This window comes from Rhea pennata, chromosome 3, assembly GCF_028389875.1.
Source record: "Rhea pennata isolate bPtePen1 chromosome 3, bPtePen1.pri, whole genome shotgun sequence".
Taxonomy (NCBI): Eukaryota; Metazoa; Chordata; class Aves; order Rheiformes; family Rheidae; genus Rhea; species Rhea pennata.
Window position 1 is genome coordinate 62,591,973 of NC_084665.1, and position 26,102 is coordinate 62,618,074.

The following is a 26,102-nucleotide window of genomic DNA, read 5'->3' on the forward strand; positions in this document are numbered from 1 at the left end:
GAGGCTAGACTACCTTTTCCACAGGTTTTCTTAAATAAAGCAGACCTGTGGGACAAAGGAAAAAGGCAGTGGTCTCGGGTGGCAGTTTGTGGTTTGGGAAAACATCAAGGCTGCTGAGTGTGTGTAGTGCTGGGGAGTGGGGATTTGAGTGTGGGCAGGGCAAGGCTTTGCTGTATCTCATCTAGAAGGAATCCTGGAAAATGTAATCCCAGGATCTGCTGGGATTTGCAGACCTCCATAGAAAGGCATATTTGGAAGGAGTGCAAGATAGAAGCCTCCTTTCTAATAACTTAGGGAAGTCTGAAAGAAGCTGGAGAAGATGCGAGTTTCTCCTGTAAGCAGGGAAAAAAAAATCTACTTGTTTGACTTGCACTGTCAAACTCTTGAAGGCAGCCAGTAACTTACCACAGAAACACCTGGGATAGTTTTAAATTCTGCGAGCGTGTCTGTTTTTCATTTTTAACTTTATTACAAGAGTTTTTAGTTGTTTGTTTGTTTAGACTTTACCACTAGAGCTCTGGGGAGAAAACTCTCCTCAGAGAGAAGCTGTATTGTTTATTTTTAAAATAATTTAATAGGCAAAGCCTGCAAGGAAGATTGGCCTGTAACAGGCAGGAAAAGCAAACACAGTAGTAATAGATTCAAAGGTTAAAGCACAGTCAAAGAGGAAATTAATTAGTTATTATATGCCTTCAGCTCCCTACCCATCCTTCCATCCAAATCTACTGGCATAACTGCACTCCAGCTCTAGGTACATCTTCAGGAGGATGATGAGAATCAGATACCCCAGCATCACTGGAAGATGCAACACACATTACACATGTAAGCTCCAAGCAACACCGGACAAGTGCACTACGCACTACCATTGCTAGGCTGCAACACTTATACCTAATAATTGACTGACTTAAGGCCAGGAAGGCTCCCTGTGATTGAAATTTGACTTCCTACAGAGCCTAGGTTATAGAATTTCATTGGAGAACTGAAGGAAACTGTTCTTACTAAATATACATACATCACTGCATCCAATGTGATAAGGTTTAACTACAGATTGTCATGTGGGTGCAAAAGACTTATCCATTTCCCAATCCACTTCTATAGCTGGATTCTTTTATACTAGCTCTTGGAAAGCTCACAGCAGCCAAATTAACTTCCCAGCACACACAACTTAAATTAAAGCAGCATTTCAGATTCCTTCATTTCTGAAACGACTCCCTAACCTTCTTTTCCCCAATATTAGATTAATAAACCAACACCCTCCAAAATTCCGGTTCACATTGCAGTAATCAATCTATTTTGCCTGGCTTACTTAACATCATCCTTTCTGTAAGTCTCTATTATCTTCAGGAACTACCCTGAAGCTGTAAGGAACTGTAAAAAGTGTTTATGTAAATTAAAACATCATTAAAGACTGCCAAGAAACTCTACAGTGTGCTACCAAAATAAAACTTCAATATTCTTTACGTACAAAACCCCCAAGCCTAGGTCAAAATAGCTTTGCAGTTAAAACAGCCATACAGTTGCATACTGAAATTAGAAAATTACTGTCAAAAAGAGTTTTTAGCAGAAAATGTAGTCTGGGCAAAACTGAATTTTCTGTGGGACATTTTTGATTTTGACAAGATTTTTGAATGTTCATTTACTCCTATAAAACAACCCAAAAGGTCAGACTACTTCAACTTAGCTGCTTTGTGGGGCATTCTGTCTTCCTCCAGCAGCCTCTTCAGAACAGTGTAGCCTTTGGAGAAAAGTTCTCAAGCACCTAATGAACTATTTCTCTGCTGTGCACTGAGTTGCCTGGTTAAACAACAGCTTTCATGATGCAGTTCAGCCACTCCTCAAATTGACTAGTTTGGAGCAAAAAAAGTGCCATCATGAAATACAATAGGAAAATGCACTTCAGGGATGAACTGAGAGTGAAATATTTTGTGATTTCCAGATATAAAATGCTTTATATATATATATATATATATATATATATATATATGGATAAATACACTGGTAGAAAATAAGTAAATAAAAACAAAAATCAGAACTAAACATTACCATTTTTTGCCTCCACTTATGACATAAAGAGTAAATATCATCTATGGATGTATAATAAAAAGAGGTGAATAATAGATATGCAGGCTAATGTATGTCCATATAGTAGTGGTGCATTTGGGACTGTGAGACTCTGAAATGCTATGTGCTAGGGCTGGATTATCCATGCAGTACTTATACGTAGAGTATATAGAACATATCTTTGCTAGACTTCTATCATTCTATCCATGCTAGCAGGAAAAGAGAGAAACAGACTGTTAATGTCTTCTGGCTTATTTGGGGCTGGGGAGGAAAAAGAGGAATAATTAATGCAAAATTCCAGCCAGGTAAACAAACCTGCAGAGTTTGTTGCTCTTCATGGGGAAAATGTTTTGTTTGAACGCAAGAAGAATGAGTGCTCGAGAGGGCTTTAAAATGTGTCCAAGTCCAGGGAATCATTCACAGAAATAGAGTAGGTTAAACAAGTGACAAGTTCACATCGGTCTTTAGTAGCATTTTAAGTCGTTGAAGTGTTATTCCTAGTCAACCAGCATGTGTGTAGACTGTTTATTGCATACAATGCCTTTTCTCTGTCAGGCTCTCCCGTTAAAATAAGCAACACTGTGCTTCATGAAGGGTAGACGGTGACTGCTGAATTTTGCTGTAAGGAAGAATAAGGCTGTTAGGGAAAATCAAATTAACTCCAAGGGGACACTGGACTCACGGTTCTGTATCAGTAACAACATGCTGTCAGTGAGGTGCCCCCTAGGAAAAAGAGGTTATTACAGTAGGGGCAAGAAGATCCACTAAAGTTATTGGGAGATTGGAGATCTACTGTGAGACCCTTAAGAGTCTTAATCTGATCAGTTTCTCCGAAAGAAGAAATGTCCCTGTATAGAAAACAGTGATACAAAACAAAGAATAAAGGGTTCTTTAACGTAGCAGTGGAAAACATAATAAGCTGAAGTCAGACAAGTTAGAAATTTGGAGAAGAATTAGCACTGACAATGAGTAATGACAGGAGCAAGCTGTTAAGGAAAACAGAAGATTGTTTATCTCTTCAGATCATGACCAAATGCCTTTCTGGAAGATGAGCTTCAGCGAAACAAAAAGTACAGGGCTCACTACAGGTGCAAGCAAAATGTTATGGCCTGTGTTAAACAGGAGGCCAGACAAAATGATCTAATATACTTTCTGGCCTCAAATGCTGTGAACGTCTGGGTTCGTCTGCATGATATTTTGTCGGTAGGTGAGAACTCACTCTCTGAGTCTGGATGAATCCAAGCCAATAATGAACTAGGAGCTGTGTAGTTGTGGTTAGCATGGTGCACAACCTAATAAACTTGCTTCTAGCTTGAGGCTGGCTGATGTCCGGCCAGCTCAGAACACAGTTAAAATAAAGTTGCATCTGTCTGCAAGATACCACAAAAATACACCTACCCATAGCCAGCAATCCAGCCACCCTGCTATATTTTTACAGATAACGAGACAAAAGGCATGCCTATGCCATATCCAGGAATGCAGTGCAGAAATCTGTGAGATGGCATCAACTGAGTTAGCCTGGAGCAAAGGCTAATAAGGTGCTTTTTTCACCTGCCGGTTTACCTTTATTGAGACTTGGGTAAGCACAGTTTCTCAGCAGAGAATTCTGCACTGACTAGAACAGCACAAAATGGTGGAGCAGAGTCCTGAGGGAAGTGTATTTTCCAAAAGGGCTTATGTCACGGGACTGAATTCATGATATGAAGAAGTACGCAAGCAAACTACAAACTAAGAAGTAAAAGGGAGACATTTATTCCACTTGGGCCAATCAGCCCCAAAATGGTAAGTACCAAGAAGGAATTAATCTAGAGAAAGCACTAACTGCTTCTCCAGAAAAGAGGACATAGCAGAGCACTTCTGAAAATATCTGAAGATTTGTCAGAAGCATCAGAAGGAAAGTTTAGACTGTGCACAAAACTCAATAAAAGAAAGAAATACAAAAGTAGAAAACAATAAACATCAGCAAATATTTAAAGCAAAAGCTCCTTTGCAGCAGGTTGTACTTAATGTGAGACATAGTCTCTTCCAGGAATGACTGACCATCGTATGGTTTTTAAATCATTTGGTTCTAAATTCAAAGAATTAATACATTGCTCCCAAAGACTAAATAAGGCAGTAAGCCTATTCTATCTGCAGTAGCTGTGATTCTGTAAGAAGTCCTAAAGCTCTAATAACTGTGAAAGATGAAAAAAATTACTGATATTTTAATACTCGGTACAAAAAATGTTCCGTGTTTCTTACAGGAGTAGTGGAGTAAGTGACACATCCTACATTCAAAGCATTATCATGCATTTCATGACATTTGGCATCTTTTCTTAAGGTGTCAGATCCTCAATTAAAGTGATTAGCTGATAATATCACCTTTCCTTTAATAAAAAGCAGTTTTCTAATCCTTCAGGCTGTGAAAAAGAATTTATAAAAGGGACTCTAAGGATTAAAAGCATCAAGACAAAATTTCAAAACACATATATTTTTGAGACTGCTCTTTTTAACCCTGACCACTGATATATTAATGATTGCAGGTTTACTTTCAAGACAACTGACAACTGGTAAAGAGCCCCAAAACACTGGCATCAGCAATGGATGCTCAGAGTTTATTCACAGGTTTCACAATGAGACTCCATGAAGAAATACTTAGTGAGAAGGAATGGTGTCTGAACAGTATTAGTACATATGGCTTATTCTATAGGATAGCTCCTGAAAGTGTTCTGTACAGTTAGTTTCTGTGGGAGGACAGTTCCTTGAAAGAATAATATCCAGTTGAATGAACAGAGTGTTTAGAAAAAAGGATGGAAGAGAGAGGAGTTAAGCAATATTTCAACTACTGCAATAAAGTATAAAACACAAAGGTAATTTTAAAAGGCTTATCAGTTGCAAAACAAACATTTAAGACAATAATAACCTCCTAAAAGTTGAGTTTTATGATAATCATGTGACCTTTCAAGTTGAAAACTCTCCTTCTTCCATCTCTATTGTGCACGAGTACGACTCTCAAAAATGCACCACTTCAGTTGCTGTGCTAGGGACAAAAACAGGATGGATATTAGACACTGGAAACTCTCCATTTGCCTTTACCACAAGCTTTTTTTTTTTTTTTTTTTTTTTTTTTTTTTCCCATGGATCATGAGAAGGGCAGCTGGGCATTCCCCTGAGGCAAACAGAGATGTTTTCAGTACATCAAGCAACAGGAATACTCCCTGGCAACATGTCTATAATAATATGTTCTAAATACAACTTTCTGTATGGCACCTTAGGCTATTTGGCAGAGGTCATAATTTAATGTCCATTTGTTTGCCTTGAATTTATGTAGGGAGCAGAACAACTGAACAACATCCTTTTAAAAACTAGACATCTTATTCAGCTACATAGATGCTCCGAACTAGTCAACACATTCAGAAAGTATAAGAATTTGTGTATCATCATTATCCATTTCTCAATCAACAAGTTTGAGTTATTATGATGAAAGAAATGTACTTAGTCATAGCGTATCTGGCCAGTGGAAAGATTCCAGCCCACTCCTTGTCCCAGCACCTAGTTTCCTTATGCAGTCTCTTGGGCCCACACTTTGATGAAAAAGTGAAAAGTGAGACAATGCACAAAATGCTATCCAAGGCTTCACTATGGATAGACCTGCAAAATAAAGGAGGCTTCTGGGTCTCCTTCAACGTCATGAAGCTTTGCTCTACACAGATCTAAAGCAAATGTTACCTCGTGGCCTTTCCACAGCACTAGCTTGGGTAAACAACTATCTCTGGCTCAACGTCTGTGTTACACAGGTCAGCTGAGTTCTCCCTGGGTAGCTGATAAAAGCTCACCAACTCCTTCCTCACCTGTCTGGTAACATATCAGCTTTGGTAAAAGGTACAAACACTGCAAGAGAAAGAGGATTTCCAACTCTCAGATGCTCTCAGAAAAGCTACTTTCTCTTTGCATCTCCATGAATCACAGCTGTAGCAGCCCTCTTTACTGAGCAAACACAATTTATCTGTCCTGCTGATGGTCCTTTCTTTTTGTACATCTGGAGACTGTTAACTGTTTCCTACATGGTCTGAGTTTTAGCAGCAAATACACTCCTGAAAACTCTTGTAAAATAGATCTGTTTGTATTAACTGGACACAGGATACCAGACTGATGCTGTATTGGAGACTTTATTCTCCCTTCCTCTTCGCTCAGACATTTCACCTTGACCTGTCCTATGAAATAATAAGGCAATCATGTGTTTTAGTAATTGGAAGTTCAGAACTGAAAAGGCTGAAAGCTGAAAATAATTTAAGCATGACATCTCTTCTGTTTAGGAGAGCCTGAATACATATGAGCAGTAGAAGTCCCAGCCAGAACTCAAACTTGACTCTGTGAGGCTGTGACTTTCCCTTGGATACCAACAGCTTACACCAACCTCTGTTTTTGCAAAGTCATAATTTGCTGCCATGGAAAGAACTGTATTAGCAGAAACTAAGCACATTGCTTCAAATCTTTGAGGAAAGAAATACTCCATGAGGGGAAAAAAATACATATATGTATATATATTTTTTGCAACTACAGAAAAGAAGAAACCAGATAAATATCATTAGGGGGAACACAGAGTGGCGTTTGGGAAAATGTTTTTAAGTGGCTAACATGGAAGAAAAACTACCCAAGTCTGAAGTAGTAAAACTTACTACCCTTCCAAGCCCTTTCAAGAGAAGACCAGATACAAATTTATCGAAGGACTTATTTGGTGCAAAAACACTTCTGCAAAAATATCTTTGTGGAATATTCAAGCTACTTATAGATGAAAGTAGGAAGGGCAAGTTAAATGCTCTGCAGTAGTAAATTGCCACAGTCAACCACAGATAGCAAGATACACTAAAGATACCTATGAAAAAAATCACTAGTAACAAAGAACCAATTCAAGAACTGCAGAATGCCTTCCACTCTATGCAAGCAGGAAAAGCCTGCACCCATGAAATCACCAGTGTGCCTGGACCAGACAGAAGAGGAATAAACTTTAAAACCGAAAATGTGAGAATGAAAGAGATGATGGTTTATATCAGCTAAATAATTGCTCCCTTATCTCAATTTCTCAGTTTACTCTGGTTTTAGATCCTATTGCTGCCAAATTCCCATCTTTTTTTTTTTTCTTTTTTCTTTTTTCCTTACGGGTTCAGTTTCTGTGTGAATTTGAAGGAACTTTGCACCCTTCTGCACCAGAAATCTCTGCTGTCAAAGCTGTTTGCTGCCTACACTGCGACATCACTGTGCTGCACAACGTGGCAGAAGACATAACGCACCCTCAACTGCAGCCTGAGGCTTGCTGCCGCTGCTATTATGTCAGGAAAGCATGCTTGCACGGAGACTGTGCCAATGGGTATATCTCATTTCAGGATTTATGTCATGAATAAAGGTGGTGTAATGCAAGATACAGAAAAGATGAGTCTGGCTGGCTTACATCTAATTTACATCTGGGTGTGTATAGGTATTAATTGCAGAACTCACAAGGCCTTGGCTGTGCTGTAGCTTCACAAATTCAAATACCACTCCCACTCCAAGTGAGCACCGCATTCTGTAAAGGGGGTTACTACCCAACATTCATCATCAGATACTCAGCAAAGTAAGAAAGAATAGTTTTTATTTCTGGTATAAATCACAGAGAGCACTAAAACCCTTTTTTGCAGCCAAACCAAAAGTTTTCTCATGATCTCTCACAAAGTAACTTAAAAAAAAAAAAAAAAAAAAAAAGAGAGAGAGACAAGCTGTAGCTTTGAGATGATGAAACAGCGTATCATTTTTAAAGAGCTTTGCATACCATTCTTACTAAGGTAAGATGTGTATGATGGACAGAGTCCTGTGGTGTAAGAAACTATCTTCGAAGATTTTGAAAATGTCAGAACTTGAACCTTCCAACCTGCAGGCCACTGTGAGAAAGCTGATGCAAGACTTCTGGCAAGGAGAGACTGCCTGTCAAATTCCCACTAATCAGTAATAAGGGCAGCTGGAGAAACTGGCCTCTGAAAGAGTAAAAATGCTTGAAACCTCAGACTAACTTCTTTAGAAACACAGTCACTTCTGAAGAGAGTAGTCGATCTATGTACATGGATAGATATAGGCTAATGTCTATAAATAGTTCCAACCTGGCAGCACTACAGGAGTAACACAAGCCAGACTGTGGTAGCAGCCAGCTTTGCTATAGAACTTTTCATTTTAATGCCATCTTGCTTCTTGCCTTAGGAGATGCATTGAAAACAGGTCTGGATAGTACATTAAAACTCTATCATGCTTTCAACAAGGTTTCATAAGGTTACACCAGTAATTTTTCAGTATCATTTTAGAAAACACTACTTTTTCTTCAGTTCAATCTCTACACAATAACCTATGAAATTCCTAGATTTCACTATTTACATAAAAATGCCAAGTAATATCTCCTTGAAATACAGTTTATATACCTAGTCCAGTAAAGTATCTCTACAACAGAACTAACAGCAGTAAAGAACCTTATACTGAAAAAATTCAGATAAATTAGCCAGATTAAAGTATAGAAGCAGATATTCTTCATTCCTTTTGTTGCTCGTTATTTTAAACTGATATACATAACTTATTCCTTCAGCATGAATGTCACGCCTTCTCAATAATAAAAAAAAATAGAACAAGAATAAACACGCCTAAGTAGAAACACCTTTAACATTGACATGTTTAATTCATTTGTTTGCAAAGTAATCTGAGATATCTGGAAAGATTAAGCACTATTTCTTTTTGTTAGTGAAGGTTAGAAGATGGTTGGAAATTCTGCTGCAGTAACACTAAAGAGACTGGTTTTCATGAATATAATAAAATAGTAGATTCTCAAGTACATCATATCTGCATTGAATACACTGAGTGGTACAGACAAATGGCAGGAGAGAGAGGTGTGAAGTCATACCACTTTTCTACCCTTCTGACACTGTAGAGCTACTAGGGCCTGCAAGAGCAAATCAGAATAATATTCAGTTCTAACATGTACTCAGAATAACTGCCTTGGTCCCCACCTGTGAGGGGACTAACCTGGGACACAGTTCTAGTTAAACATTGTCAGAGACCTTTTAATGCCAAGGAACTTTGTAAATTCCTATTTATATTTTGAAATTTCAGACATATTTCCCTTTGAATGTTCAGACTCTCTTTTCTCTGTCTAACAATGTATAGTTGGGATGTTCCATATACAAGCCAATTTGATATAATTTGTTTTCGGGTTCACTGCAAAATGTTCTTCTTTACACTGTAAAACTTACTAAAAGGCTGTACAGTATTATGTTACACGGTAATGGTATTTCCAGAAAAAAAAAGGAATTACACATGAATAAGGCAATGAAAGTATGCAGGTAACCATGGCTACTGTTGTGAACCAAATAACATTTTTTATACAGCTGGGAATATTTGTATATTTGCCAGTTAAGCGGTAGAGTTCAGATTTGAGACAGGGCTAGTAAACACTGAATTCTTGTTTGAAGAAAGGTACTTCCCAAAGAGGATGCAGGCCTCTACATCATACTACTGTGGATTTTGGTGTAATTTTTGCCTAGTAAACACATACCTCCTTACTCCCTCCTTCAGAATAATCAAAATACAACTCTTCATGATCACTAATTACACTTCAGTGTCAGTGATACAGTTTTCCACAAGCTATCTTTTCTATCTTAAAGATATTTTCATTTCTGACTCTCTTGCCATATACCTGCAATTGCAATTCCATACAGGCTTTGGAAATAGCTTTGGCTCTATAAAAGCAACTTTTAAAAAATCTCTAAAAAATTGAAATTAAACCCCATCATCTCCTTGATTTTTACTAATGGTAACATCCCCCAGCTGCATTCCAGGACAACAACAGAGAAATCAAGTCTAAATGAGAGAGCAGATGGGACCTTTTCCCCTTTGACCTTTTCTGAATTTTCAAGCTTATCTTTCTTAAATCATTCTTCTGTTTACATGTCATGGTTTCTCTTCTTAAATCAGTTATCATCAGAAAAAGAATGGAAACCTAAGGCATTTTTCTCCAGATTAAAAAAAAGTATGCACAAAATAAAATTCTTTGAAACAAGTTGGTAACAGTTACTATACTAAAAGAAACAGACTAACAAATGCAGTTAGGGAGGCAAACCTATTCCTCTAGTAAAGATAACAAAGTGAACACAACATCTATTGTGTCCAAGTGAAGTAGGACTTAGAGAAACATCTCTCCATGCAAAGATCGAGTCACTTCTTCCTTCCAACAGAATATGAGTTTGAAATCCAAGTGAATTCTCTTTATTTCATTATGATTTGTTTTCCTTGACGGGTTTGGATAGAAAGGATGATTTCTTGATGAAAGTACTAGCTAATGAAGGAAATACCGATTCACTTTGCAGTTCAATCACAAACTTCCTGTAACCTCAGGCAAATTTGGTTTTCTTCTCTCTAATGTGGGGAAAATACTAGTTCTTTTCTCCCTGTTTACCTGTCTTGCTCATTTAGATTGCAAACAATTTGAACTTTTTTTGTATCAGCACTGCTCATCTTAAAATTATGTCAGATGTTCTTTAAAGGGATGGTAAGTACTAATATTGTTATTATTAATAGCTAGTATACCATATTAATATCCTACTATACTATCATAACTGATGATGCAAAGAATAAAACTTCAAGGCACAGTAGGATAGTGCTTGGGAAAACAATTGTGAGATGGTTAATCTAAAAACTCACTAACTGGGGATATTACAGGTAGTAAGTGTAGAAAGCCCTGGGTCATCTCTTTACTTCTGCATAGACAAAGCTGGAAAAAGAATATTGTTCTGCAGCTCATGATTCTGCATAATGGTCCCAAGTAACCAAATGAAGCCAAATTTCTGCATATTGGTCTAGAATAGATGGCCAGATTTTCAACATACACTGTGTACTTTAAACATTTCCCATTCAAGCCCTTTCAAGCTTCTTCTCAGTGATGTACAGTACACACAATTATCACCTTCATGTTCTATGGCTCTCTCCAGCTGACTACTATTATCACCTCTTTATTTCAATATTTAGTTTCCTTTGCTTTGCTTGCTGTTTTTTCCTACAAACAACCTCTATGACTATCACTTTTTCTCTTAGCTTCTGACACATACCTTTTCCTCTTTCTCTCTCTCTGATTCCCTCTTATTTTTCATCTTTTGCTCCTCTGGTTCAGGAGCAAAGGCCAAAATGTCATCCACCTTTGTCCTGATCCAAGAATTCACATATGCATACACACCACCTAAAATGATTTGCAGCTGTATGCATTTTTAAATGACTTGCAGCCAACACACATTTGTTTGTTAATGGGAACATCAGTAAATCTGTACACTAGTAAAGAGATTTTTAATGGATGTTTCCCGTATAGAAAATGATTTCACTTCCTAGTTCTTCATTTTTAAAAATGGTTCAAAATACAAAGCTTAATATACCAATATACATATTTAATCTTTCCCATAAATAGCTCATAACATTTTTCTACATTACATACTGTATTTGCAAAAGAAGCCACAAAAATGTGCATGGCAGTGACTCAGCAGAATGGAACTCTGCATATAGGGTTTACAGAAAGCTGGTAATACTCAAAATAACAGAATAAAAAGCTAAAAGCCTCACAAAGCGATTTTTTTTTTGTCCTGTGGAAAGTGAACTTGAGGATGTGATGTGCCTTTCAGGTCCACTTCTGGTAAGGAAGAATTCCCTTTCTAGGTATATTTGAACTTTCTATACCATGCACCATGTCAGCCTAGAGTATTTTTTTGAGATACCACTAGCACTAAATTTAGCATATAACCCATAGGTAATGCCATTCTTCGAAGAGCAGGTCACTTCTGTTCTACAGAAGAACAGATAATGCTTCTACCTAGCTCTTCAATTGCATTTGCATCCATAAATCTCAGAGTAATCTGTAGAATACAACTGGCCTCTTCATTCCAACTGGACAAACAGGACGTGGAGGCACATTAAAGGGAAACACCCCTGAACTCCCAGCAAACCACCAGCACAGCAGAGAGCAGCACCCAGGCTTGTAAAGTCTGGTTTGTTACAGTAGCTGCCCTACTTGGGACACTTTATAACCAGAATCCAGCACGGTACTGTGAACCCTGTTAAGGGCCAGCACTTTTTTTGCTAATTGTCATGACAGCCCTGAAGACTGCAGACATGACTTTAAAAACTGATTTTATCAAACACTACATAATTTCTCTAAGATTTTTCTGTAAAATAGTGGCAGAACTAGAAATAAAACTGAAATTTCAAGAGAGCTTAAACAGCACTTCAGATGTGCAGTGGTACTTAATCTGAAGAGAAAGCAAGCTATGAAGGATTAAAAGATATCAGTTATTATTGAAAAAAAAAAAGATGTAAGAGGTTATATTGGCCATTGGTCTGACTTTTGCCATTTTTAAGCATCTCCCCAACCAATTCTACTTCTTTATTGTCTGAGTTTTTCCTGCTTAGAAAGTTTTTCCTTCCTGTAGTGTAAGAGTGAGGAATGCGGTCACCTTAGTCATCTTTATGGTCTCTCTGGGAAAAAAAAGACACTTCAGAAAGGTGATTTTTTTTCACTGAGTAGGGCAACTAGGCTTAGGTTTCAGTGATTGAGTTAAATGCCCAAAGGTAGACAGAATAATTCTGGACCTGCATGACTAATGGGAATAGCTAACACATCTGTCAAAAACATTCCTCATGCTGCATGCTGAATTTGACTGAAGAACAGCATATTCCCCTTCCTTGTTCTACAAGGTACTAAAAATATACATTGTTTCTACTTATTTGTATCTGTGTGGGAAAGTAAAAACAGGGGCATTCAACTGAACAGCAGGGTAGAAATTAGGTGCTGTCAAATGCTTATAGTCCACAATGAACAAGAATAATTCCCAAGGTCATCCCCAAATCCTTAATTTCTGCAGATCAGGATGTATAAAACATTACTGCTGTGGCACTACTTCAATATATTAATCATCTAAATATGAAATGTTTTCTGCAGAAAGGCTGTTACCAAATACAAAGGCATGTAAGAAGACAGCAGTGAAAAAAGAAAAAAGGTACTTTTAAACAATGATAATTTGTTACAAAAACAACATCAAAATATCTCTTTATATTAGTGCTCCTGTAGCTATAATGATCTCAGGATACATGGAGAAAGAATATCTTTTATTTCACCAACTTCAATAGCTGGAAAAAAGCACATAAGCTTCTGGGCTCACAGCCCCTTCATCAGCTCTGCATATTCTTTTGGTATTGTGTCCACGTGAAATAACCCACTTTCCAGCAATGATAAATAGGTAAAAATCTGGTCACTGAGTTAGTGCATATGTCTTCAATTGAAGGAAATGCTGTCTGCCAAGCTTCAACCAAGCAGATCATAGGTCTATGAAAAAAAGAATCTAAAAGGATGGAATTCAGTTGCTATAGCGGCAAATTAAACAAATAAATGAGATACCATGGAATGCTGCAAAATATTTGTGGTCTGATTAAGTCATATTTGCCACATGTGTGAATAGTAACAGCAGAATTTAGTACAGTGGGGTACGATATAGTACAACTGAACTTTTATTGAACGTATATACTAACTCTTATCTGAGTAAGTGCTAACGAATGTTAACCAGTGTGTCCAAGGATACACAATACTGCATTTTACTGAGTGCTAAAGTAATCACAGAGCAAAGTATAGTCTGCTTAAATGCAGAGATAGATAACAAATGAGTTTTAAACAATACACTTTCAAAAAGATATTTGCATGCCTCCCTGTGTTTGCATGGCCTGCTAGAAAGACAAAACTTTTTTGCAGTGATCACATCTAGGATGACTTGCATACGGAGTACTTTACAACATACAACCTATAGCAGGCAGCAGACATACTAAATCTTCTTCTGAATAAGCGACCCTCCCCGCCAAAATCTATATTAATCTTTTTTCCAGAGAAACGTGCTCTTTTCTGGATAAAAGACCCTACCTGAATATATTTATTATTAATCATAATACTATCACTTATGGTTTGATTCTATCATTTGCTTATGTTCTCTGGAAAAAATCCGAGAAAGAACCAGAACTCCATTATGTCAAAAGACAGAACAAGTGCCTAATTTTAACTAAGGAAGAAGAGAAGAGGGCAGACAAATTCTTTTCAGAAATGCATACCAGCTCTTAAAGCATTTTTTATTTATTTTAAGGTTAAACATAATTTTACATTTACAACCTGCAAATCTGATAAATGTGCAGTAGCATCACAAAAATATACTAGCTTAAACATTGCAGACCAATTGTGCATGACTCTAGCAGTGATTAGGTGTGCAATATAAGCTGCACTGAAATCTTAAGTGAATCTGAAAAAGAAAATAAACTGGCATTCTTAATATTGTCAGAATTATGGGAATGAAACAAATGATGTTTCAGTTCCATATTGCTGCTCATTTAACAAACAAATCATGGTTCTAGGAAAACTCTGTTCACTTTGTATTCCACACCCAGGGAAAGACTCCCTAAGACTCCCTCCCTCTGTATGTTGTTTTGAGGCTTTTCTGTGGTCATTTCTTTTGCCTATAAACTTCTACATGAGCAACTTCATCTGAAAATCTGGCTTTGAGCTTTTATGATCATTACGATTATTACTATCATCATTATTCATTTCAGAGTAACACATAGCTTTGTCTATTCAAGCAGGAAGGTCTGAGATAGAGACAGCACACTTCTTACCTCTGGGGCTTCCAGCATGCCCACAACTCTCAGCAAACAGTGCATTTGACTGTTTTAATACACAGTGCAACTAATTGTGAACTTTTTCATATCAGCTAATATGAAAAAATAAAGCACCCTCTAAATAGGCTTGTTTTCAAAAGTAGACATGAAATTTTGAGGGTTAGACAAAGAGTTGAGATAACACACCACACTGCTAGATAAAAATACAGAGATACAGAGACACCAACATCAGTCCACAGACATCGCACAGATACAATTTATATGAACCCAGACCTCGTACTAACAATAGGTTGCATGTAGTTTTATCACTAAGCATTTTACAAGGATTTGAAGCTTTGGTACATCACCATGTAAATATTACCACATCTACTCTATAAACCTATTTACATGTCCAACAGCAACAGAAATATTTCTACCCATCTCACTAGCAGCATCATTAAGACATTTCCTTCCTCTCAACCCCTCTAATTAACAGATCTCAGGGAAGTTTCCCTGGGGCAAGTGATGGAAAGATATGGGAAGAAAACATGGTCTTCATTTCCTTCTTTTTACTATTCTGCTTCTTTGATTCTCCTTTCCTGCTCCTTCCCCTTCTTCCTTGATCCATTTTGTGTATCTTCCAGCTTGTCTACACTATTCTGTGGCTTCGTTTTTATTCTCTCTTCTCATCTGTTTTTTTTTTCCTTTTTTAGATATAAATTGGAACAGCATCAGTTCACTTTTTGATTTTTCTCTTTCTTTCTGCCTGTCTTTTCCTCTTATTCAACTATCTTTCCCTGATCTCTTTTTGTTCCCTCTCTCTGTCCTTCTCTCCTCCTTTGACAGTCACCTTCTTTGACTTGGTGTTGACATGACATGCTTTCATCCTCTGTGCAAACAGAATGACTTATGTGACCTTGTCAACAACAGAAGGCAAATTTCAAAAAGAGATCTGATCTGGGGAGACCTTTCAGACCTTCCACTTGTAACGCTCACTTCTAGAGTAAGGTTTACATACAGGAATGTTCAGCTCTTATTAGGTACTCAAATATATGTTATAAAGAGCTCCCCTAATATCATTTTTTTAAGTGTAAGGAAAGAGCTGTGTGTGTGTTTTCTCTAGATTACTGGATATAATAAATAATAAGAAGTATTCAACACTGTGTTCAGTTAGAAAGCTTTCTTCAACCTACTATACAGTAGAGTTGCCTCTGGCAGACACATAATGTTGCTAAGGCTGACTTCCTACTCCAGCAAAAAACACTGTGCTGTTACTGTATTAGGTAAAGGGGTTTTCCTAACAGCGTCAGAGGATGTCACTCATATAATTCTGCTGTCATTGTCTAGAAGCCCTTCTCAATTTTCAGATACTATGCTATCACAAATTCTGATATACAACCAATTACCAAGCCCTTCACATAAGTAATGGAAAATCAAAAAAAGCTTTTATGCTGTTGCTGTTTTTCTCCCCAGGGTATGGGGATAACTGATACTACTGTATTCATGTTCTAGTTGTGGAATTGGTAGATAATGAAGAGAGATACCAAAAGGGGCAGCGAAACTACAGCATGAACAGGCAAGAAGTATACAAATCCAGCAATACTTTTTTCACTATTTTTGCTAAATATTCTGGGTTCCCAAGTGACCTATATCAATTGCAATTCCTTCCATCAGATAGATGTTTAGATAACAGCCATCTAGTATTGGGTACTCTGCAGGAAATGAAGTTCGTAATTACATTACATATTTCCTATGATTTTCATCAGAAAACTTTGCAATTTATGTTATAGGTGAGAACTACTTGCTCAAGCACTAAAGATCTCATTCACGTCTCACATATGAAAATACAGATAAATTAAAAAGTGCACTTAAGCTGGAACATGTTGAGAGTGTTAACACAGACTTAGAAACAAATCCAGGAAAAGGCTAAGTATCTTCTAGAAATCATCATGAGACATTACCAAGGTGCAATATATTGTACAAAAACAGTCTTTAAATAGGATGATACTACACTAGCAAAGCATTCTCAAGGACTATAATATAAATTTTCAAATCAGTCATTTTTTAATATCATTTTAGGGCAACATGCTAGCTGGACATTATTTGCTGAAAGAAAGGACATCTCTCTGTACATCAGAGCAAGCACCACGTAGCAAATGACCCAACTAATGTTGGACAGACAGGTTTGTCAAAAAAAAAAAAAAAAATCACCAGTTTTGGACCTTCCAATCTGTATATGCCAAGTTAGAATAATTTTTGACCTTTGAATATCTTTTCTATCTGTATACTGGCTGAATTATTGAGAAAGAAAGCTTTCAATCAGAAAAAACAACATTGTAACAAACAAGCCAAGCCCACGGAACCTAAGACAAGACATCCAGGAAGAACAACAGTAGGATAGAGAGTAGGAAGGAATCCATACCACTTTCCAGTGGTCTGAGTTATTCAGCTGAGCAGTCAGCAGTAAGAATAGAGATCAAACCTGTGAAAGAAGCTAGAGATGTATCATTTGGACAGGTCCCTGCATCTAAGCAACTTGCCTACATGTCTACTATTTGTCCCAGTTGTCATGTATACTCTTGAATACAAGAATAGAGGAGACCTCTGTTTTTCTAGATGCCTTTGTTTCCAGTAAACAACATAAAAAGAATACACTAGAAAACAGGAAGAGCTACTATACATTGTGATGGCATGTAATTCATACAACAATAAATCTTGAAGCTCCACAGAAGCAGACCATATGCCCCTTCCCTAAGCTCTCCTTTGGCATTTTTGTAAGAAAACAATTTTTCATTTCTGATCTCCAAAGCCATTAAACTCTTCAGTAAGTAAATTCGATCTCTGTGTTTTACTTTCCTTGCCACAAATTAAAGGTGATTCACATTTTTAAAAAGAATTTTTAAAAGAACTGTTGAAAAACTAGAGTCTTGCTGGATTGGAATGCTAACTTGGATAAACACTGTGTGCATTCATATCATGGAAGCTGTCTCAAAATCAGCAATGCTCAAGCTTAAATTAATTCAGGCTAGAGATCTGTTTATGGGCTCATCAGTTAGAATAGGGGCAATCTCTTGTTTTATAGTCCTTGTTAGTATCGACAAGAGTACAACTTTTGGAAACAGGTGCTATCCACACATCATATCTAGTTCCAACACAGAGAAGTGAAATGAACGGAGTTGATGAAAATATGATACGCTAGTTTTTAACATTAAAGATTAGGTTAGCCTTTAATTAAAACATACCTAATGTTAGAGATCAAATACAAAAGACAGCCATCAGAAAATGGGAAAAAATATTTGCCTGTGGAATTAAGGGTAGATACAGATCAAAAGTGCAGGACAGCGCTCAAAACATGAACCATCTTTGACAGAATAGTTCAGTAATTTGGCAACTAAAATTGTAACCAGCGAAGATGCATTCATCTGCATACAGTCTGATAACTACAGGAAGTAAGTAAACTTGACCCTTTAGAAATAGACCTAAGTTGAGTGATTTCAATGGGCAACAATTTCAGTTCTTTCATGGTTTCACTACAACTTGAGAAGTCATGACCCATTGAAATCACGTTAGCATAGCTGCATTGGTTATGAATGAATCAACTGACTGAAATGTATCAGCTTGTGGCACTGCACAGTTCTATTAGTGATGACTTGTTACAAGTGCACAAAGCTGTATTATGAAGTTCTATCTGGACCACAAGACACTGCTTAACACATACAGATCTTTCTGTAGACAGGAATTATATATTGTTAACTTTTACGATATATATAATAGCAATACAATTCTTGACAGCATAGCAGTTTTATAGTCTGGTTAACAGTTTTTGACTTTTACCTTTCTATACAATGATGAATCTTTCCATGATTCTACAAAACTTTGTAACAGTATTAAGACTGAATTGGTAATGGGATTGCATGACCTTTGGTTGTGTGGAAACTGTGATATCGCCAGTTCATTTCCTTTGTTTTCCACTTCTAGAGAGGAATTTTTTAAAATAAGGCATTTTTTAGATGTTGAAAAAAATGTTGCTAAGAAGGAGTCACATCTCTGAGTATTACCAAGATATTACTGTGTATTTGAGAATGTAGTTGTATATGATTATAGGCAATAAATTACTATAACCTAACAAAGTGGCGCACACAGTGCTGCACAGACCACTTCTGCCTGGGCCAATGCACTGAATCAGGCCAGCCATTTAAACAATTTTCTCATATAGTCTTCAAGACAATCCCTTCAACATAAATGGTTTTGATGTATGAATACTCTCGAGGATTTTGATATATGTTCACACTACTAATGGAAATATGATTGCGATTACTAGAGACACAGATTTCATGGCTTTTCATTCCTTTTCTACTTGTAGATTTTGCAGAGTAGTATTGCCAGCTGAGCAACCTATTACAGCTGGTCATATTTCTGTCAGAAACTTTTGAAAATATGACTTTTCAACTAAAGTAGAGAACCTCTTTTGTGTGGAAATTGTTTGTTTTGGTTGAAATTTTCTGCTTATTTTGGCTTGTTTTCTAACAAAATTGTATTTAGGGAAAGCACTGTGAAAAAAACTGGACATTGTTGACAGGTGAAGCAACATTTGAGCACAGATCACTAGGAGCGGCACCAGGCACAGCAGGGGAAGCTCACAGAGAAGAGAGACTCATCAGCAATGATGCAAAAGTACCCAGTTCTCATTGACAGATTTCATTCTGCCAAGGGTGAACAAAACTCTTTGGTGAGTTTTGTTGCATAAGGTTAGGCTTCAGCACAACCCCCCTTCTTGTGTTCAGAACAATTATCGCTGAATTTTGTGCAACTGCTGTCAAAATGTGCAAGGAAAGTGGAGAATGAATGTTTATTTCAGTAAAAAACAATAGCCACGGATTTTGACTTTTCTAAAACTGTATTGCCAGAATTCCAACCCTTTCACCAAGGGCATTTCTAATATATTCTCTAGAATTTCTTAGTCAAAATTGTAACTCTGCTAATAAATGAAGTGCTAGCATTCTCATGGTAGTTTAAGAAGAAAAGATTTCTCCCCAAACCTTCCACCCTTATCCCCTAAACCTCTTCACATTATGATGGGCAATGCATCAGAATTAATTAGCATGAAAGCTGGTGAAGATAAAATAATGGCTCAAACATCACAAAGAATTAGACTGAAAGGTGGTGAAAAGCCCAACAGCCATAAGTCTCCCCTGTGACTGAGCTAAAGGAACAGTTGGATAAATAGGGACTGACACAGCAAACAATTCTTTTACAACAGACTTTCAAAAATGCCTTCTACAATATTTCAAATTGAAAATAAAAATGTCTAAGACGCTTGCACACAATTCATCTCAGCAAACTCCACAATATCCAAAAATTTCAAGCAAAAGACCCCTTTAAGTATTTCAGCAGGTATACATTTCTACAGAACAACATGAGCTTGATTTGCTGTTTGGTTGGGGCACAGAGGAGACTTCCTGAATACACAAGATCATTTGCTGTCAACGGCTTCTCAATGTACATTCATGAAAAATGTTATAGATTAGGCACTTTCAGTATGTGGAATGTCACCTGGAAGAAAGGTCATCGGAGTTGCCACTGAGGCAGTGTGAGAAAAGAAAAGCCAATATGTGCAAGTGTGTGACCTCAAAACTCAAGGGAAGACAGTTTGAACATGCACAGTAAGAGTGACCAGAAACTTTCCTCAGCTCCATATCCATATAATAATATGCTGTTCCTTTCAAAACACAGTAGAATTACAGTATCTAGCCAAAGCTGATGCTCCTCTTTCTAGTAATAACCTCCATCCTGCTCCTTTAGAGAATTTAGAGACACAATTTAGAAAGTAAATAAATAGCAATGCCATGTGCCCCACTTCACAAAGGGCAACATATGAAGCTCAATGTTAATGGATGAATCTTGACCTGGTGTGCTGATAAGCATTTACACCCTGAAGGATGAGCTCAGTAAGATCCAAATGGTTTGCCATGCCTTGATAGGAATAACAAAGTAATAGTAAAACATCTTGCACAGACACACTTGGATAAGAAGCGTGAAGTAAGCATGAAGCTTTTCAGCTCCGAGTATTGCATAAACAGTAGTGAACACCTGTTGGCAAAGTGTGGTCTTCATTTTCCCTTACCTTTTAAACACATAGTTGAGAGAAGGAATGTCCCATTTGACAGATGTACCATTGTGACTTGCTAGAGATGGAAGAGAAGGTCTGTTTTGTTCTAATGAAACTACTTTAACAATTACTGATGCAGAAATTTAAAAACTGCTACAGCTTTGTGTTAGTGCACCTAATTCCACATTTAAAAAATACTCTGATGCAAGTTAAGCTATGTAAGTTTGATGTATTTGAGTAACCAGTAGTTATTTTGATTTTGTTCTACAAACAACTCCAGTAAACATACTTTCCCCAAATTAGCCTCGGATGTTGGAGGCACAGGATCAAATCCCCACATTGTTTCAACCTAATGTATGACTCAAAGTCTCAAGGAAGAAAAGGTTTGCATCACTTTACTCACCATTCCATGATTTAGCCATGCTGGTATAAAATTATCAAGCAGCTTGGGGTAAACCAGTTCCCTGTCATAGATATAAATGCTCCAAAACATCGTCACAACAAACTAAGAAGGAAAAAGAAAAGAGAAAGACACTCTTTTAATAAACACTTCTGAGCAATTACCTACACATTTCAGATAGCAAAATTAGGGATTTAAAAAATGATCTATGAACAGACACAGATTGGTCTTCAGTTCAATCTTCCTTTAAGCCACAGTGTGGGTCTGGATTATTCTTTGCCTTAGTTGGTGTTATAATTTTTCTTTTCTTTTTTTGACATTCTGCCTGGGAAAAAAAATCATTTTTTGACTTATATGCCTGTGGCCAAGTTACAACCGAGTTCTATATTTTAGTAGCAGATGTGGCACATAAATAATGTTTCACCACTAACAGGAGAGAAAACAAATGAAAAATTTAGGTAAAATCTGATTTAGAATTCATAGAACATACAAATTTGAGGCATTCACCTCAACAGAAGCTCTTGCAAAGATGGCTCTTTTTGTACTTTTTCATGTCAGTCATCAAAACAGGGTTATTAAAAAAAAATAACTCTTGAAGTATTCCACACACAACTCAGGGACTGGGTTCCACAGAAAATAGTTCAGGTGTCCTGCTCACTTTTAATATGAAATTTGCCTTGGCTCTTGTCAGAGACTATTTACCAGGAGCCTAAAGAAAGATCACTCTTCCCTCTAAGCTGAGACAGGACAGGACAGGACAGATGGCTCAGAGAGAATGTGCACTAGCCTAAGCTTTTGCCAAAGAGTGCATTAAATCTTTAAAAGATACCCTGATGTTTGAAGCAGAGACAATATTAAAACACAAAAATACAGAGAAATATTAGTTTTAGCTTTCCTTAACTAGGGAGAAAACATAGAGTGCAGACTTATAATCAAAATATAATTGCTATTTTACCTTGAATTTAAGCTCATAATAAATAATAAAAGGCCTGTTGATTACAGTAGTAAAACCAGGTGAGCTAGAAGTTTTTAAACGACAATTTTCAGGAGGTATAAAGAGATCTTTGCACAGAAGTGACATGACTGAGTTTGAGAAACAACAGATATGGATTTTGGTGAAATCAGCACACAAGTGGTCAGTTACACGTGAACCAGTGCGGCCACTATCTTACTCTGATGTGTTAGGGCTAATATGAGGGGACAGTAAGAAAAAGTGCAAGAAATACAGGGTCAGCAGAGCAAGGTCAGCAAATTACTAGTATGTGTGGTAGTGTAGGTATAAGTTGTTTCATATGCTTTTGACTTTGGAAAGTTAAAATTGAGGTTACAGTTTATCAATGGCACCTTGTTCTAACCACCGACATGCACACTCGGGGCAGACAGCTATGTGAATGATCTGAACCACTACACTGTTCCCTCAGTGTGCATACAGTACATAGTTTCTTGGTTTCCAACACACTTGTCCATCTGTTATGATGGCTACTGGTGCCTGGTCAGATTAAGCTTGGACCCTTTGACTAGTGCACAGATGCCAGGGAAAAAAAAAAAGATTATGACGGACAGCCTGAAAAATATTGCAAGTGTAAAGTACCCCACAAGAAGTCTCTTTTCTGGGCCAGTATTGGCACTGGCACAGCATAGCTTTCTACACACCTGCTGACACATAAGTGCCAAAGTATGAATAGCTGAACAGCAGGGAAAATGGAAGCAAAGTATCCTCATCTCTATCGGCTTCCTAGAAGTCATGTATTATTACAGTAGGTCTGAGAACCTGCTAAGACCAACTGGGATATGAAAACAGATTCCCAGGTACATGAAGATCAAGACTGATGATGGTTTTTTTTCCAAGGAAGTTTTATAGCAAGGAAAATCACACAGGATTAGGCTGAACCGTATTACAGTGAATATAACAAAGCTGGCATGTTTTGACCTGTGATTTTTGTAAGAAGTAGAATAAAACAATAGACTTTGCCAAGAAGGTAAACATAAGAAAAGAGGCGATGTGCCATCTGTCCCTTAACTAACGTCAGCCAATGGATGGAATGAGATCAGCCTAGCTGTTTGCAACCATCTGGAGTTACAGACGGCAAATGCTGCTTAGCAAAGCACACACGGTAGACATAAGGTAAAGGAAGTGCGCAAAAAATAAAGTGTTAGAAGACTAACCTATCACAGGGGACATACAGACATGCAACTAACAGTGCCCTGGGAAAGATCCCATCCAATGATTGAATAGTTCACTTTCACTTTTTTAAAATTAGCTCATTTGGATAAAATAAGAACTATAACGAGGACACGCTACTTAGTTAGCTTCCTTGACTGGTCCTGAATTTATCCCACTTTGATTAATAAGCAATTGTTGCACTGCTACTTTTAAACCACCTCTTTACTATTCTCATACCTTTGTATGGTATAATTTTATTTGGGTTGGGTTTTGGCTAGATCACATACAGTCATCCTGTAGAAAAACAGGATTTAGTGAGCTACTACTTCATGTTGCCCCTGTAAGGCCCACTCAGAATTGTAACACCTGTGATTATAATCGCATCTTCATTATGGCACAGTCCATTGCTATTGTGGACAGAGTCATGGTACTACTCTTAAAAGCTGAGCTGAACAGGCTGCTCATATGCTTGCATGTGCATACACGTGCTGAGACTTTCAAGGACCCCCATAGTTTTCTTTCATCCCAAGGTAAAATGACACAAATGTCACTCTTCCACTTCCTCCTTAGACAAACCCAAAGACTGGAATTCAAGGAAGAAAACAGCAATTGCTTTTATGCTTCTTTGCACAGGGGTGCCCTAACACTATCAACCTGCCAAAGACAGAAATTACTTACTGGTTAAACAGTGTAATTTCAAGCACTATACAAAAGAACAAAAGAGACCCTCTTTTGCTACTTACCCTATTCTATGGACACTACAGACCAAAGACAACCTCAAATTTGCAAGTATGCCTTGAAAATTGTTTGAGAATATGGAAGAGGTCACTTATCACAGAGTATCACTAACTAAATACGCAGCAGCAAAACAGAGGGCCAAAAATAACACGCTCTTTTCCCACTTGATGAAAATATAGCCTTCAGTTTTTGCCATCTATCTTCGAAGTTTCAGAGAAGGACATGAGAAGAACATGTGGCACTAGCAAGGAAGAAATTTTAAAGGATAAATCGGGAAATTTTTGGTGATTCAAAAGGTAAAACAAGTGGCTTTATCAAAATACCACAAATAGAAGCAAAGAAAAACTAACAGAGGAAAGCCAGCAAGAAGAGTTGTGTAATCTGCTGTTTTACATAAACCCATCTGAGAAATCTTATACAAATGAACAATGAACCCAGTGGAACTTTGTTTTCCTGCACTATATAGTTTCAGTTTTGGCTATGCTGTACAGTGAAGTTCAATCAGTTCCTGGATAGTTTCAAGACAAAGGAAAAAAAACCTTTGACCCTGACCAACATTTCTTCTAAGCATGTTGCTATGCAGTTAAAGGTAAGCTTTCTGGCTGTCTCCCAAGACAGCTCTGATTAAGCATAAGTAAAAATATATTGTCTATGAGCGTCTTTGATAGTTAAAGACATTACATATAGAAGCAAATTGTTACTAAAGGCTTATCCCAGCAAGTACAAACTGGCACAGAGCTGGCTTTAGATGGGATCTAATGGTAGCTCCAGATCTCACCAACTGAATGTGATAAGGGCCAGTGAAGTAAGTCACAAGAAGCAGCAGCTGAAAATCAGGAAAGATTCTCCTCACAGAAGAGACTTCAGCAATTACTAGTACTACTGCTAGCTCATGTTTCCATCACAAGTTGCTATTTCAGCCCAGATAAGGGCAGAATCTAAACTTGGAAGATTTTGGCAAGGTCCTCTCCATTATGGAAATAGAACTATTTTGTAGGCTGGTCAAATAAGAAGATAAGTAGGAGACATTGCAGCAAATGCCTACACATCTATACTTGCGATAAGATCCCCGAGAAGCATTACTTATTTTCAAATGAAGAAGGGTGATCAGCTTTTCTTTTGATTGTACCAGTGCCTGCTTAAAATACCACATAGAAATAAGAGATAAGGAAGCATGTCTGGCTTTATCTATTTTGTATCACAGATTTTTTAAAACATAAATTTAAAATATAAAGAAAGTGAGAACATTCTTGCTAGTTTAAACTCAGAGCCAAATAATTGAGCTATTAAAGATACAGAATATAAAATATATAAATTGCACAGTTTGTGATTTTCTAGACAACAGTTTCTTTTTTAATATCTAATAATACACATTTTCTTTCTTCTTCCTGTTTCCACTAAATACAGGCTTAAGTACCTAGAAATGCCCATTTTATCACCTCTTTCTCTTGTATCGAACAAATTACAAGAAACATATTGATAACACTATATACAGTTTACACAAAACACTAATTAGCTATGGAAACTTGGCAACTATCTTGGATCTATGTTGAAAAAATGGAAAAGAATAGGGATAGTCTAAAAATGTTGATACAGTCTCTGACTTTTAAGCTCATCTTTTCTCCATAAAGGCCATTTTTTACAATGATAGCAGTGTAAATTATTTCCAATATAAAACTCCTTTACACTGATAAAGAGGTGTTAAGTGCACACAGGACAGATGAGAAATAGTAACAAACTTTTTAAATGCCTATGCAAGCATTTTTTCAGTGGACATTTTCTGATCTCTCAGTCATTTGAATAGTACCGTAAGCTTACAGTAAAAGGCTAGAAAGCTTAAAAAGGGCTTTAGCTTAAAAAAAGGCTAGAAAGTGTTGCCCCAAGAGATTTTCAAGGAATAATGCTTTACTGCATAGAAAAAATTTCTGTTCATTTCTGATTTCATTTTTTAAGACCTTTACTAGAAAGAG

General features: G+C 37.1%; 1 protein-coding gene across 6 annotated transcripts in view; it reads right to left on the reverse strand.

The window, feature by feature from the left end:
* AIG1 (androgen induced 1) overlaps positions 1 to 26,102 on the reverse strand; it is a 129,136-nt gene that overhangs the window by 59,587 nt on the left and 43,447 nt on the right. For 5 of the 6 annotated variants that reach the window (XM_062572450.1, XM_062572452.1, XM_062572457.1 and 2 more), the window contains one exon: positions 21,234 to 21,335. In XM_062572450.1, the coding sequence (XP_062428434.1) occupies positions 21,234 to 21,335 (102 nt within the window). Of the gene's footprint in view, positions 1 to 4,732; positions 5,081 to 21,233; positions 21,336 to 26,102 lie in introns of those variants that run through there. The other variant, XM_062572455.1, reaches the window with a different exon arrangement.